General features: G+C 38.6%; 1 protein-coding gene and 1 long non-coding RNA gene across 4 annotated transcripts in view; one reads left to right on the forward strand and one right to left on the reverse strand.

The window, feature by feature from the left end:
* Positions 1–16,065, forward strand: part of LOC148188101 (uncharacterized) — a 148,468-nt gene that overhangs the window by 100,269 nt on the left and 32,134 nt on the right. Inside the window, exon 4 of the long non-coding RNA XR_015778167.1 lies at positions 10,530–10,611. This is a non-coding gene — a long non-coding RNA (uncharacterized LOC148188101). The remainder of the gene's footprint in view (positions 1–10,529; positions 10,612–16,065) is intronic.
* On the reverse strand, positions 503–9,753 carry dsc2l (desmocollin 2 like). 3 transcript variants are annotated; one of them, XM_042497602.2, is made up of 17 exons: positions 9,398–9,753; positions 9,105–9,195; positions 8,772–8,980; positions 8,574–8,672; positions 7,530–7,685; positions 7,187–7,331; positions 6,934–7,088; positions 6,674–6,808; positions 6,335–6,520; positions 5,969–6,216; positions 5,662–5,804; positions 4,807–5,025; positions 3,048–3,269; positions 2,629–2,744; positions 2,182–2,499; positions 2,026–2,060; positions 1,570–1,711 (listed from the first exon to the last, which is right to left on the reverse strand). In XM_042497602.2, the coding sequence occupies exons 1-16, from the start codon at positions 9,434–9,436 to the stop codon at positions 2,028–2,030; spliced, it is 2,514 nt and encodes an 837-aa protein (XP_042353536.2). In that variant the 5' UTR covers positions 9,437–9,753; the 3' UTR covers positions 1,570–1,711; positions 2,026–2,027. The 3 variants fall into 3 exon arrangements, with proteins under 3 accessions (XP_087941683.1, XP_042353535.2, XP_042353536.2); XM_088085557.1 differs by lacking the exon at positions 2,026–2,060 and having other exon boundaries at positions 503–1,711; positions 8,772–8,974; positions 9,398–9,751; XM_042497601.2 differs by lacking the exon at positions 2,026–2,060 and having other exon boundaries at positions 503–1,711; positions 9,398–9,751.

Raw genomic sequence — 16,065 nt, forward strand, 5'->3', positions numbered from 1 at the left:
CTTATATTTGAAAGAAAGAAGATATCTCTACAGCCGATGTCTCACCTGGCATCTTAAACCAAAACAATCTAGATTAATAAACAGCACTACAGGTGGGAGTTCAAATGTGTTTTTGACATGGTGGTGAACTGTCCCTTTAAGTGCACCAATATCTGCAGAACACTGGAGGTAAATATTAGCCAGGAGCCGCGGAGCTTAGCAGTGGGTGTAAAATTGTGCTCTTTATATTGTGCAAGCTCAGAGTGCCACACCCGGTAAATAATTCACCAGAGTGCACACAGAAACTGGGCACAATGAACAACTGTTTGTGGTTTTACATTCAGTGCTGTCAGTCTGCCAGGGTAGTATCAAAACAGCATGAGGAAGCCTTTACTTAGTTTTACAAGTTAATGCGAATTAAAAATAATGACATGATAACAACATGGGATCTAAGCTGTAAGCAAAGCTTTAAGCGCATAGAGTTGATTTACAGTTAACTTTAAAAAAACTTGTTCAATGAATGTTTTATTTCATAGATTTTATTTGTTTTAAATGTATTATAAACTGAGACTATAAAAAACTACATTTGTTACAGTAGCAAAAGTTCACCAGGAGAATCGTGCTTTAATTATCATGCAAAATTACAACTTCACCAACGTAAGATACTGGGAATGTCAAGATTCCCTTTCATTGGGAGGTTCAAGGGCATTTTTCCAAGACATTTATCTTTTGTTGTGTCTGGTCTGGCTTGTATTCAACTTACTCATCACATCCACGCCCTTGTGCTAACTTTCACAGGATTACTGGTAGTATATGTTGCAACAACCTCAATGACACACAGGGCTTAAACTACGCCCAATCAACGGTTAAGTGCTGCAGAGGAATTTGTGTACACAGATAATTACCGGAGGATTTGGAAAACCAGTGGAAGACAATTGATATTATTGATCAAAACTGATCGATATTTCGGAGCTTATTTTGTTTTATTTTTCCTTAAGAAATATATCAAAACTATAACATTTAGCAAGCAATTTAACTTAGCCAAACAAATGTAAAATTGTATCTTCACTGTGAACACAGCTATACCAAAATACCCAAATTTGTTACTCATACAGTAGATAGAAAACCACAGCCCTTCACTGCACATACCCATAAAACTACCATTATGAACTGGCAAAACCAGCACCCCATGACCGTCTGCAAGCAGGTATAGTTAATGGATGAATGGAAAAGAAGGACTTTTAAGGCAAACAACACATAACACACAACACAAAGTATGTACAACAGACTGTGCATCTGCATAGTTTTCAGTGCAAGAGACTTCTACCAAAAAATCAGCAAAAAAAAAAACCCAAAACAAAACAAAAAACAACAACCTTACAACATAAACTGAGCGGTGACAGTGCACACACTGACGCCACCTGCTTGTTCTTTTTCTCATTCATGTTCAGGGGCATATCAAGCATTCATATCCCAGGCCTCTCTACATCCTGTACAGTGAAAAGTAAACACCATTATTTCTGAGCTTCATTGTTCATGTCGGTCTGCAGACCTCTCCTAGAGTCTTAAACTTCGGTCCGATCGTGTTTAGGAAGTCGAGGTTATCGTTGTCAGCAAACTCACTGCAGCATCCCACAGAGCCGGCTGCAGATCCCACCCCCTCATACCCGTAGGAGTGGATGATGTCGTCGGCGTACCGTCCGTCCTCCTCTGTTCCAAAATAGCCCAGCTTCTGCAAGACAAAGTGGAAGTTAGAGGAAAGCGTGTTATTACTCGCTGTGGACTGAGGCTGTACGATAGGAGGCGAGATACTACACCATGTGATAACACTGCTCAGGATATGACTGGCAGTCAGATATTACACAGAGAAATAATATCTCGCACAGAGAAGTTGAGAAATAATAAAGTTTACAGAGGATACTATCACGGCTTAGAGATTATATTACACATGAGAATTACCTAAGCTCTTGCAGATAACAAAGAAGTTATTAAACCTCAGAGAATGAAAGGTGTACACATGTGGACGCATTTAATTCTGCCACTTACTCCTATTTCTTGTGCTCCATTCTGCTCTGTGACACCTTAAAAAAAAATAATAATAATAAATATATATATATATATATAGATATACTGTGTATATACATATATATATATATATATATTTGTATTTATTTATTTTTTTAAACTATAGAACAACATTACCTGGTGTAGATAGCGGCCATTTGTGTGCCAGTTGCGGAGGAAAGTTGAGTCCTGGGTGAGGTATCTGTTGTCAAAGCCACTTTCCACAAGGTTGCCACTAAAGTTTTGAGTGCCATACTGGCTATCATACTGGCCAGAATAGAACTCTTGCATATCAGTTGTGATGACACCGGGCCTATATATCCCCACTTCCTGTCCTCCGATTGTGCTGGTGCTCTTGTTCCCCGGCCATGTTGCATTCACCATAGACTCCTTAACTGAGCCCTTCACAACCTGTTCAGGCACCAGCTGGGAGGGAGGTTTGAAAATACTTGCGTCCTGTAGAGAAAAAGAAAAAAAGAGAAATCAACAATTAAATAAATGAAGCGTATGGGAAAATGAAGTTAAAAATAAGCTCTCTTTACAAGAGTATGAGCCTAGGCAATGCTTTCATTATTATGTCCTTACCACTTCTTCCCCTCGGGACTCTGTGTTTGATTTGAGCAGGATTCCACCGCTGCCATCTCCATCTATAATCTGCACTGGATCTCTCTGTGTCACACAGAAAATTGCAAGCAGTGCGGCTGCAATAACAAAGCATGTATGTTAGAGATTAATTTACGGGGAGTGCATTTTTTAACGAACAGTACTCTACGTGTGGTAGGCATCACAGGAGTGAACATAATGACATTATACACTGCATAACACCTCCACATATCGTTGCTCCAAGCCCAGTACACGATGCATAATTCAGTGACAGAATCTCAAACTTTCTATCACTCCTCTTGCACTTTTACACATGCATGAGCACAAAATTCCTGTTTCATTATCCACACAGTGTAGCCTACACAATTCGGCCTGAAAGAGCATAGAAACAGTGGACTCACCAAGCAGTAGGAGAAGGAGCAGAGGCAACAGTAAAGTCAGTATACCCAGTGGCCCCAGCGATATAGAGCTTGGCTTGGTCATGCAGGCTCCATTCCTGCACTGGCAGATCCTGACTTTGGCCGTCTGTTCTTTACTACTGCCCTGCAGATCTGAGACAACCATGCCTACATCGTGTTTCCCTGTAGGAAGCTCTTTCAGCTGTTGCAATGTAGCTGCAGTGTCTGAAAAGGAAACATGTAAAAATTATGAAGATTCTCCCAAAATATTCACCCTCTATAGCCTAGACTGAAAAGTTGGACACAACTCTCAAAAGTGGTTGCTGTCACAAATAGAATGAAATTACTTTTACACCCACTTAAACAACTGCAAAACATTGTCAAATATTCACTATGTAAAATTTTTGATTTTAGTTTTCATGCATTACACTAGAGGGAAAATCTCTGTCTCAAAAATCAACAAGTTAAGTCTGGACGTCCGAAACACATTAAAGCCCAAATGATAAATTGGCCGCAGTACATGTGTCACCATATGAGAAATTACCATGTGAAAAAATGTTTGAAGCACTTTAGAAACGGTGTCTGGATTACATTGTTTGTCCACCAGGTAGCACAAGTTTATTTTACAACTGTCAAATTTCTCTATATGTGCATATTATTGTTGCAATTCTTGTTGCAATAATTTGAGGAATTTTAAAAAAAAGTTTTTGTTTTGCATTTATGTTTAAGATATGTTGGCTAATGTGTAAGATTTTAAAAACTCCTTTTAATATCTTTACATTCCTGGTAAGTAACAACTTACAAGTACAGAAGAACTAGTTTTTTTCAATATTCTGTAATATATTTTGCTGTATTTTAGGTGTGGTATTTCTGAATTTCTCTTCCACCACATATCGGCCTCAAAAATGCATCATGAGTCAAGCTGTAAACAATCAACGTTAAGCCTGCCTCTGGCTCATTCACTGGCCATGGAATGCCTCTGTTAGATTTTGTGTCGGTGGTTTATTTTGACAGTTTTTCCAAGAAAAAAAGATATGTTTTGGAGATTATAAACATTCAAATGAATAGCTGAGACTTGGATTATACTGTGCAAGAAGTTTGCACATTTCTATTACAGAGGTTTAAATAATGTTTTGCTGTAGTTAAACATGTTTCCCATATGTTTTGGTTTTTAAAAAGCACTATAAATGAATACTTCAACCACAAAATGCTGATTTGTGAAGCATGCCATGTAAAGAAATCTTTGTTTTTCTCCCAAGCCTCCCGAGAAAGCAATAAATATATTGACTTATTTATTGATTGGGGACCAGGGTTAAAAATGGCAAAACTATATCACATATGGATTTACAAACTCTTACACATCTGATGCAGTATAAGCCAGGTTTCATTTGTCCAGTCATATCCTTAGTACTTTCCAAATACATGCATTTTCCCTCTAAAACCTTAGTTTAGTTAGTGTTGGAGTCTGGCTTTGAAAATGCACAACAGTGCAGTTTTATATAATAAGGTTTTAGTGAAAATACATGTTTGGGAAGTACTGAGCATACTACTGTATTAAAAAGACTGATTATACTGTACAGGTTTTGTGAGAGTTTGGAAACTGATGTTTTGCTGCTGGTAAACCTGGTCCCAGGTCCCCCCATATGCCAGAATTCAACAAATTCAAGGTAACATAACATGACTATCTGATTTACAAATGGCTCTTTTGCGGGTGAAGTAATACCCTAACAGGAGTAGATCAAGTGAAAATGCAACCGCCTACCATTGAAACGTGTCAAAGACCATTTGGTGTTGTCATCTTTCAAGCTAAAGACGAAGGGGGCAGAGTTGGGGTACAGGTCGTTGTCCTCAGCCGTAACCAGCACAGAGCCGAGCTCCCCTCCCTTCTCACACATCACCAGCTCGCTGGTGGGGATCAATGGCACGTTGTCATTATCATCAATAATCTTAATAACGACTGTTCCCAATCCAGTCTTGCTGCCTGAAATACATTAGTATTATACGTCAGTACAGAGCATGTCGACTGGGGAAAAACAGGATAGACCAAATTGGTCCTGAAGTCACATGGCTGTGAATGACATGGCGGTTTTAAATTCTGATGAAGTTCTGGGATATCAGCCCAATTTTCAGCGTCACATCAGAGAACTGTGAATCATTGTGACTTGTAACATCACAATGTGTCAACAGGTGTTCACACGCAGGACAAAGTTGAGACATGCTCTCTGTTCAGACAGATACTGGTGAGGGTGGAGCTGGTGTTCTTGGTAGCTTTGATGGGATGACGTAACAATATCACTTAAAAACCTGAAGGTGACATCTGTGGTGATTTGATATGCAACCTTCATACTTTTTCAAACTGCAATTCTTGGTCTGATGGATATTTGCCAGACCCACGCCTGCAGTGACTTTATAGGAAAAGTCGTAGAGGTGAGTAAGAATTAGTCAGAAGCATGTTGTTGAAGCTCATGAGTCAAGTTGTAATAAGGTTCAATAAAATTATGGCAGCACGTGACTCAACATTTTTAGTATGTTTTTGGGACGTGATGACAGCTTGGGTTCTGCATGGGCCTTATAGGAGTCACGGCAAATGAAATGTACGCATATACAAACAACTTACTAGCATCAACAGCCTTCATGCTGATATTGTAATGTCCATCCTTCACGAACTGTGACTCTCTGTCAATTGTGTTTGCCACCCTCAGATCTCCATTATTTCGGTCCACACTGATCCAGTTTGCTGGGTCTGTGAGCTTGTAATACCTGGGAGAGGGTGGGAAAATGTGCATTAGTAGGAGCACATCCTTCAGTTTGGTAGTGAAAGTCTGCCCTCCAGTGTCAAAGAGAAGTAACAAGATGGGGTCTTGCTATCAGCCGTACTGTGTACCACAGGAAAGCTTTAAGATGGATAAAGTGAGACTGCTTACTTGATGCCGGCGCTACTCTTGGTCTCAGGATCCACAGCCAGGTACTTTCCAATCAGTGTGCCATTCGCTGCGTTCTCTTTGACAGTGAAGTGTACAATAGGAGCCGTGAATTCTGGACCCTCGTCTTCATCACTGACATTAATGTCCACAGGGATGGACAGCCATTTGTCAGAGGTGCCTTTTAGCGGAGCTTCATTCTGTGCCTGAATCTCAAGCTTTACCTTTGGGTTCTGCTCATAATTTAAAGGCTGTAAAAATAGACAGGGAGTGTTTTGTAAATACAAGTCTGTTCTCACTGCTGTGTTGTAGGCCCTAATCATCCTTACTACTACTACTAATTTAAAAATAATACAAAATGTCACTCACTTTTGCCACATACAGAAGCCCATCGTTTGTTTTGGGATCAGTATCAATTCTGAAATTTCCATTTTCATTTCCTTTCATGATGACAAATTTCGTAATCCAATTTGGTGTGCCTTTTAAATCCTTATCTTCAACGGGAATTCGGAGGAGAAGTTTTTCTTTCTCGTTTTCTTTGACCTTGGCTGTTAACTAAAGGGGGGAAAAAAACGTGTTTCTTAAAAACAATAAGTCTTTTAGTAAAATCACAACACACTGATGACAAACACGTCATTGTCACAAAACGATAAACGTAATTTTTTATGACGTGAAATTTTTGTTTTTAGGTAATTGCTGATCACTTACAGGCACTTTTGTGAAAGTAGGTGGGTTGTCATTGATGTCACCCACAGTAATGGTTGCTGTTCCTGTGTTGGACAGGCCATTTGGTGCACCATCCATATCTTTGATTTGTACTGTCACCGTGTACTTGTCTTTTGTCTGAAGAAACATTTTGACACAAGAAAAAGGTAAATAACAAGTTAAGGTACAAAGACCAAAACAATGTAATTGTACCAACCAAATGTCGTGTCTCAGAGTAAATCGTAAATGACGGCAGTGCTCACCTCTCTATCCAGTGTGTTGGTTACTGTGCTGATGACACCTGTGGCTGTGTTGATGGAAAACAGGTCTAATCCGGTCAAGAGAGTATACCTGATCTTGACATGGCTGGTTCCCTCTTTGTCTCTGTCTGTAGCATTCACTTTTCCCACCACTGCACCTGTGGTGTAAAACACAATCGTCAAGTTTATTATCACCCACACCGAAGATCAAATACCGCAGGGTTACTGGTGTGTACCGCAAGTTCATGTATTTCACCTGCAAGGCTTTGCTCGGCCACGGTGAACTCTAGAGGGCCTTTGAATGTCGGAGCGTTGTCGTTCTCATCATCTACTTCTACTGTGATGTCCAAAGGCTTGTCTGTCTGTTGATGCGTGTTTTTGTCGAAAACTCTGGTCGTTAACTGTAAAGTGCAAAACATATTGTATGGTTTGATTTCTTGTCAGTGTGAGTCCCTTAAATGCAATGCAATATTTCAAATATTAATGATTCCATTTCAGGGTTGCATCAGTGTTGTAAAGATTTTTTTTCTCATTTTCATGACACTTTATAGGCCAAACAATTGACTGATTCTTTGAGAATATAGCCGTTTGACACTCACTATAAACTTTGGGTACTCTTCACGATCGACTGCCTTGTGCACAGTCAACATCCCAGTGTCAGGGTGGAGACTGAACACGCCCACTGGATGATGATTGACACCCTGTCCGCTGAGGATGTAGTACACCGACCGATTCTGTTGCGAGTCTGACTGTAACTACAAGAGAAGCCAACAAAAATTCAAATTTAGCCAAGTAAGCACAATTAAACACAGATTTCAGAAACATCAAAGGGATCGATCATTGTGTTAAGACAGCGGAAAGTAAAGTAATTACAAGGTGTGTCTGGGTGTGTGGATTATATAATATGGGGGAACATGAGAAAGAAGAGGCAGAAAGTGCAGCAAGACGTAGATACTTTGTGGATTTGTTTTGCAAATGCTGGGATAAGGACTTGATAAACATGTTATTAGAACCTGACCGATCTATCCGTGGGCCAATTTTATTGACAGATATAGGCCTCTCACAAATATATATTGGTACTGGCATATATGTTGTTGTATATGCACAGATATGAAAAGTTATTTGTTTTTTAAGAAAATAATCCAGAAATAATCCAGATACATGGAATGATTTATAATAATTCATGATGTTATTTTTCATAATAAAGTTTTTGTCAACCTGTAACATATCCTGCCTCCATTACATATCAAGTGTTTGATATATCAATCCAGTTTGCAAATTTACCTATTTTTCTACTGTAGTCAATATTTTTTAATCGTATTAAAAGTATTCAGTTTCTAATAGTAATACTAATTACTAAATACCGCTAATAATTTAAGCATCACAATTTGTATTAATCTGGAGGATTAAAAAAAAGGTTGTAAATGTGGTGCCAGAGTGCAAAACAAGCATAGAAATAGGGCTTGTTCATAAAAATATCCCTTTTGGACCCCTTGACACAGATCTGACCTAAGCCCCCAATGTCTTCAAATTCTTGAAATGCCCTTGTGCAGATGGATAGAATATCAGCATATATATCAATATCGGGATTGTTTTACTTCCTTATATCTAAAAACACTGCAAACACTACAATTCAAGATTACCTTCTCAATATCTCTGGGGAAAGGTCCCTTTTCATTCTCCATTATGTTGAAGGGAGGGGGGCTCCAGCGTCTCTTGAAGCGCTTCAGGATGTCAGTGGGCTGTGGACATGCACACACCAATGTTAAACAAACATTTTTTCAACACGTTGACATGCGTAAACCGGCTTAGAAAAAGAATACAATAACACATAATGTTACCTGTCTTTTCTCTATTGCACTGTGGACAAGGTGAACTACCATCTCACTTTTCGGCCCATTGTTGTCCTGAGCCCACACAGAAAATGTCCGCCCTCCTGCTGCCACCCACACGGGCTTTACAGTCTCTAAAACTGCGCCAGTCGTTACATTAAAACTCGGGTCCTCACAGGTAAAGCGCAGTGATTTGGCTTCGCAGTCTGTAACTGGAACTAAAAAACAAAGAAGAGGGTGAAAGGTGAAAGGAGGATAAAAAGCAAATACAGGAAGGAATTCACGCCGTAATGGAGAATAGTGCTGGATAAATAATTCATGAGCAGATAATGAGAAAAGTACCTTTCATTATTTTGTGTCCACGTTTCATTATGTATGGTACAATTTCGTGGACGGACCTCGGGACAAAACACGACTCCGCACCGGACAGGAGCTGAAGTATAGAAAGTCGACTTAATGTCAGTTTCACATTTAAACGTCCCGAATCGAAACTTGGTGAAACCAAATAAAAGTGCGACTTTTATGGCAAATAATTACAGAGTAACAACCGCTTTTTGACAAACAAAACACTTAAGGTTACGCTTCTATCTGTAAATCATTTTATATTAGTATAAAGGATAGAAAACCGCACTTACCACCACCAGGAAAAGGTTAAAAATAACAACATTCGCCATTTCTGAAACTTTTCACCGTCCGTGGGAAAAAGCTCGACTCCACCGGCAGTGAGTCGTCCAAAGAGTGGCAGATGATGGATTTGAGTTGGCGTTAAAATTCTCCACTAGAAAAACTGGTCTTTTCCTGCACTTGTGTGCGCAGTATGGAGGACGGACAGTTTTTTTCTCAGAGCCGCGGTATCTGTCTGCACTGGCAGTGAGTCAACAGCAGACACACCTTGGCTGCCACACCCAGACTGAGCCTCCCTGTATCAGACCCGCAGGCGAAAGCACCTTAGGGCTGGGCTGTGCTCTGCAAAGTGTGTCTACTGTACTGAACACGTCGACTCGTGAAAACTTTGCATTTATATTTGTATTCTTCCTGCCAGCAGGGGGAAACATTGCTTAAAGCCACCCTGCATTAAATATATTAAGAATTTTGCAAGATATCAAAACAAAGCCAAACTCTGTAAGTACCCATGGCATTAGTTTAGTTTAGTTTAGTTTAGTTGAGTTGCATATAATTAATGAATTAACAAAAAGTTTCAGGAGAGGTAAAAAAGCCAGAGGCTCATAGCCTTAGAAATGGACGCCCCTTTACTTGAAAACAACAAACCATAACAAAAAGTAAGACAAAAACAAACAAACCAACCAAATCAATTTTAAAATACAGTGCAACAAAACATAAATGACACACTGAGCAGACAACCTTTAAGTAAATATTAATCCAATAAAAACCAAGTAATACACAGAACACAAAAAAGAGTGAGTGTGTATATATATATATACACACACACACATTCGGAAAATAAACATCATGTATTAAATGTAATTATATTAATGTAATAATAATAATAAAGTCTTGACAGCACACTAATAAGTATATTTTGAAAAGTATTTCTTTTGTGTCTGGGCCCCTGTTCTCAAGCTTTAGGTGGCATATCAGGGTGTCTCTTTTCAAACTTAAACCATGTCTCATGAGTTATAATTATATCTTTTTGCTGTTTTTTTGTGAATAAATTGAACTGAAGATTGAACTAAAACATAATACTGTGCAATGTTGGGATAATTACATGTTTGTTTGTTTGTTTATTGCTTGTTTTTCCTGTTTCAGAAGCCTCTCCTAGGTCCACACAGAGATGACTCCTGAAAGTCCCTCCTCTCTCCTCTGCGCTGCACGGCACTGAGGCATTCTGGTAAGAGGAACAGTATTACACTCCTCACTTAACGCCACAGGAATGTTTGCTGACTGAAGCCTGATGTGAGGGGGGAGGCTCTACTCCCACAGCAAAAGTGCTCGCTATCTCTATAAACTGCTGATAAACTAGAGAGGGGTCAAAGCCCGCAATGCTGAGTCTGTGTCCCTTTTTTAAAAACATGTCCCAGATGTATCTGCTGTAATAAGGGGTAGGCATTGTTTGAAAGTGTGTAGGGAAGTTGGACTGCGTGGGGTTGCAACAGGAAAGGTGAGAAAAATGTCAGGAAGACTGCACTGCTGTGAGTCATGGGCGTGGACGTAATGAAAAGGCTTAGGGCTTGGTTTCTAAACAGTAAATGTAAAACAGACTGCAAAATTCCCTCCAGTGTCATTCCTAAAGTGAAAGTGAATTATGGTTGTACTCAGGCTTCAGTGTGTGTGTGTAGAGTACACAGAATAAGTATGTTTGAACAGATTCATGTGTTGTATTTCTGGTTATTTCATTGGTGACACTGTCTGACCTCTTCCTCCCACAGTGTCCACTGTTTGTGATTCATTGTGATAAAGTAAGTAACAACAGAGGGGATTTTGGAATTGCTTAATAACTCCCGCTGAAGAGGGAATCAAAGATAACTCGTTTCTCAGGAAGGGTAGTTAAAGTGCTGCATGACATTTATTTCTAAAACAACACGGATGTTACCACCCTGATTCCCCTTTCACAAAGTCAAGGGGATTTTCTCACTGAATTTTGACTAATTGCAGAAAATAAGCTCTGAGGGACACAAACGTTTCTAAAAAAAAAGCCTAAAAGCCATCAGCAGAGGTGAAGTGAAAATGTTATGGTGGTTTTTGGTTTACAGTGTTTTATGGTGGTTGAAATGCTAACTTATACCCCTTTGTGTGCATAGGTTTTACATACATGAAAAACCCAGTGAAAATAGGCGGTAGACTATATGCTATAAACGGTGAAAATGTTAAAGTGGTTTTTCGTTTACAGTGCCTTACGGTAATTGAAATGCTAATTTATACAGTTTTTCACCAAAATTTGTGTGTGAATGTTAGTTTCTTAAATATGAGAAAAACCAAGACTATAGACTCCTTCCCCATTGCCAACCGACAAACGCTGTGTACACAGCCCTGCAGCAGATCAGCGTGTCTTTCTGTTTCTGTCACTGGTGTAAACAATGGAAAGCAGTATGGAGTTCAGTGAAAATGTTATGGTGATTTTTTTTTGTAGTATATTTCCTACTTATTCAGTCTCTCTTTCAAACTCGGAAGAATAATTTGGAACAATGCTTGACCACAGCTCGGACAGTCGGGCGTTTTTTTGTGGTGGCATCTTATGGGTGAAGAGATCAAAAATTGGCACGTGCACCTGGATGTTGTATTTTCATCACTGCCAAACAGAGATTATAAATACCCCAGACTGCTGAAGAGTCATTTCCAAAAGGTGTGAATGTTGATTTTCACATTTCCCATTACATACAAAGCCAGATGTTAGCAGCTGTGAGGTTGTTTTTTTGTTGTTTTTTTTTTTATTTTTTTGGTGCAGTGGAAAAGCGTCTTTATTTCCAGATTTTAGGATTCATTCTTGTACCGCTCTCTTCTGAACTTCATTGACGTGTAACCCTTATATGATTCATCAACTGGACTGCACGAGTTGTAGCAGGGTGTGCTCATTCTTTTGAGTTCTTTTGCTTGATACTAAGTAGTAATTACCCTCCCAGGTGTTACTAGGTGTATCAGTTTAATGTTGCAATATCTTGTTTGGAGCAAACTCCCTGTGTGACAAAAAACGAATCTTAAATGCCAGACAGCTTAAAAGATGTTTTCATACATTTAAAATCTGTGTCGGCTAAGACCTTCCTCTTGTTCTTTTTATGACAATGGCATACTATACGCCTGAGGTGAGAAAGTTTTGCACCTAATGCAACTGCTCCACCCCTCTCTCCACTCCCATTGGCTGAGTGCCAGCGAGAGGCAGGGTGGAGCATTCACGTCATGTTGAGTGTTAGTATTCAGGTGAGACAAGTTGACCGGTGGTGTTTCGAGAGAATGATGCGTTTATTGGCGTCTGATTGTCAGCTTGTGGTGTGTAATAGTGATCTCAGTGAATCAAAGACAACAAGACAGATGCTCAGTTAAGTTACTGGTTTGTTAAAGCTAGTCACACCAATCTGAAATATTCCACTACAACAGCCCTGCAATGAATACTACATGACAATCATTTTTCATTGAAATTGTTTTAGAGAGGTGTTGCTTTAGCATCTTTTAAGTTGTTGCTATGAGATTGCACTCAGATACAATGAGACATGTTTCTTATTTGTAGAGAGCAGATAAGATGTATAGAAAAAGATTTTATGTAAAACAATACCATTTTACAACATTCCAAAAACAACCATAAAGTTGAAACAACTCTCTCTTGAGTTTCAATAAAAATCTGAACTTTCACAATTTTCACAAAAGTTGGATTTAATACAGAGCTGCATATTAGACCACATTAGTTTTAGGGGGGTGTATTTAAATGGTAGCTGGACTTGTACTTGTGCCTTTCTAGTCTTTCGACCACTCAAAACGCTTCAACAGTACGAGTTATGTTCACCCATTCACACACAAATTCGTATGTGGCTGAGGCTACCGTACAAGTTTCCACATGCTACTCAATTAACCATTCATTCACAGTCACACACAACACAACATCTATTACACATCTGTCCATCCTGGAAAAGGATCCCTCCTCAGTCCAGAGCTTTCTACCATTTCTTCTCACATTTTCTGGCGGAGTTTTTTTATCCACTGTGAGGGTCCAAAGACCCTCACATCATATGTTGTAAAGTTTGTGATTTTTGTAGGCTTTATAAATAAACTGGAGGATCTACATCATACTTTAATCTAGCTTTAAATGCAGCTACAACCTCACGTACAGAGGATATGTCCTCGCCGCAGCGGCTGCAGATCGAGTCCGGCCTCGGCCTTTGCTGCATGTCATCCTCTCTCTCTCTCCCCTTTTAAACTTAAAACGTCCTATCTTGAATAAAGGCAAAAGCCAAAAAAAAAAAATCTTAAAACAATAAAGATAATTTCCTTACCAATATACAGTGGTTTAAGAATTACATATCTCGCATTTTAAGTAAAAGTACTAATACTACATTGTAGAAATACTTGTGAAGTAAAGTGTTTCCTGTCGTTTTATTATTATATATTATTTTTTTGGATTAAAGTTACTCTTCCTTAATGTGTATGTTGCATTTTACTGCTGTAAATGTTCAAGGTTATCAAGGTCATTCTTAATACTACTGCTTAGAAAAACACTTAATCCATCAGTTTATCAGAGACAAAAAATCTGCAAATTTGGAGATACATGGTTTTCACTGGACAGGAAGGAAAATTGTAATCTAGAAATAACTAATCAGACAAATGTATTTTAATAAAAAGTGCATTGTTTGACTCTGAAATGAAGCAGAGAAGACGTATCAAGTTGCATAGAACAGAAATACTGAAGTAAAGTACAAGTACAGTGCATGAGAAAATGTACTTGAGTACATTTCAATGCTGCTAAAGTACAGGACCTTTACCCCAGCATATACAGGTATTGTTCTGTCAACATAGTCAATTCCCAGGACACTGAAATATTACATTCTCCAGAAGAGGTTTGGTCACTCAGATTGGACGGACATCACACTCCCAGCTCATGTGACAAATCTCGCTCTGCTGTATTTTCAGAATGCACCATACACAAATAAAGTCATTATTCAAAGTGATTTTTTGCGGTCTTTTAACATTTAAAAACAAAGAGAGGCACTCCCGCACACTGTTCTGCTTACTGCTGACATATTTATTGAGTCTTCTAACATTTAAACTGTCACTATCAAAACTGTGTTAAATTAATGCCTTTGAGGCCGCAGTAAAGAAAGTTCGAGCTTCAGTTTCATGTGTTTTTCTGTGGTGCAACTTTTTATCATGTATTTGTCCTGCATCACATGGTACTGTGGAAACCACCAATTCACCTTTTGAACTTGTTTTTTTAAATTCTTTACACATAAAAACATACAACTTAGAGGAGAGGCATAAACGATTGCACTTGTTTTAACATTTAGCCTTTTCATGTCCATTCTCTTCCATTGTTATAAAATACTTAATAACAATAAATCTCATAAAACATAAACAAGAGCAACAATAACAATAAGTTTTAAAGCCAAAAATACTTTGTGGCTTAAATTGTGCGAAGAAAACAAACAAGTTTGATTGGAAAATAAAACAATAAACCACATAGAAATACTACCAAGAAAAGAGAGATGACCAGAGTTCTGGCATTTCTTGTATGAATGGTGACCATCTTATCAAACCTATCCCTTCTCAGTAATCTTGCTGTGACTCTTTTCATAATAAAGACCTTTTTTTACCCTGTCTCACCATTGCATTATGCTGGGGGTTACAGTAGTATAATAGAAGTATTCCCAGAATGAAAAATGCTGGAAAGTTATACCCAAAATCTATTTAATCTCCTTTTGAACCTTTTTTCCAGAAATCCATGAGCTACGGGCAATCCCAAAAAATATGAGTGAATTCCCCCACAAATCCACAGCCTCTCCAGCATAGTTCAGATGTACTAGTGCTATACTTTGAAGTGATACACTGAGTACTAAGATACAGCATTTTCAAATTCCAATCAAATTTTCCTCTATTTTGGACAGTTAGTTTATGCCCTGCTTTGAATGTTTTGTTTCACTTGTCATCTGTTAGTATAATATTTATTTCTAATTCACTGTTCCTTGACTCCCATATTGTTTTAATTAGATTCATACTGTAGTGCTTTACACCGTCATGATAAAACATTTGCAGTTCCTCTAGTTTGAATGGTGTTTTGCAATCATTCTCCCAAATTCTTATGTTTCAAAGGTAATGTCTAAATTGTAGAAATGTATAAAGGTCATGGGCTGGCACATTAAATTACTTTGTAAGTTCCTCAAGTGACATCATGGTTTCTTCATTGAACACTTGTGTAATAACCCCACCCATTCACCTTTGTGCTCATAACATTTTGTTGTTAGACGCCTAAATCCCATGAATAAGAAATTATTGTTCTTAAGCAAATGCTGTAATTAGCAATCAAAACTGACGAAGGTTTTGCATGATGAAATGTGAGCTTCAATACCAGACAAATGTATCACAGTTAATTAGTAGAAACTAATGGTCTAATCATACAAGATAAAACTGATACTGTATTTTCTCTCCCACACACCTTTGACCATGGGGAGTAAAAGTTTCATGTATCCTGGCAACACAAACTTTTGTCCCTCCATGTTTTTCTGTTAAACAAACTCACCAACGCCTACATGCACACTCGCTCCCACAGTCCAGTGTGCAGCTGATTGTTGATGCACTCTTTGGGAATTTCACAGGCACGGGTGAAGTTTTACAGATGAGTGAGAAAGTTGGTCCAACTTTCTCA

The sequence above is a fragment of the Plectropomus leopardus genome, chromosome 12 (assembly GCF_026936395.1).
Source record: "Plectropomus leopardus strain MGB_pleo_1.0 chromosome 12, ASM2693639v1, whole genome shotgun sequence".
Classification (NCBI taxonomy): Eukaryota; Metazoa; Chordata; class Actinopteri; order Perciformes; family Serranidae; genus Plectropomus; species Plectropomus leopardus.

Coding starts and splice junctions, on each gene's coding strand:
- dsc2l (XM_042497601.2), bottom strand. CDS start 9,436: ATGGCGAATGTTGTTATTTTTAACCTTTTCCTGGTGGTG. Junction 8,673..8,771: donor GTGCAATAGAGAAAAGACAG/GTAACATTATGT, acceptor GCATGTCCACAG/CCCACTGACATCCTGAAGCG. Junction 5,026..5,661: donor CATGAAGGCTGTTGATGCTA/GTAAGTTGTTTG, acceptor AATGTATTTCAG/GCAGCAAGACTGGATTGGGA.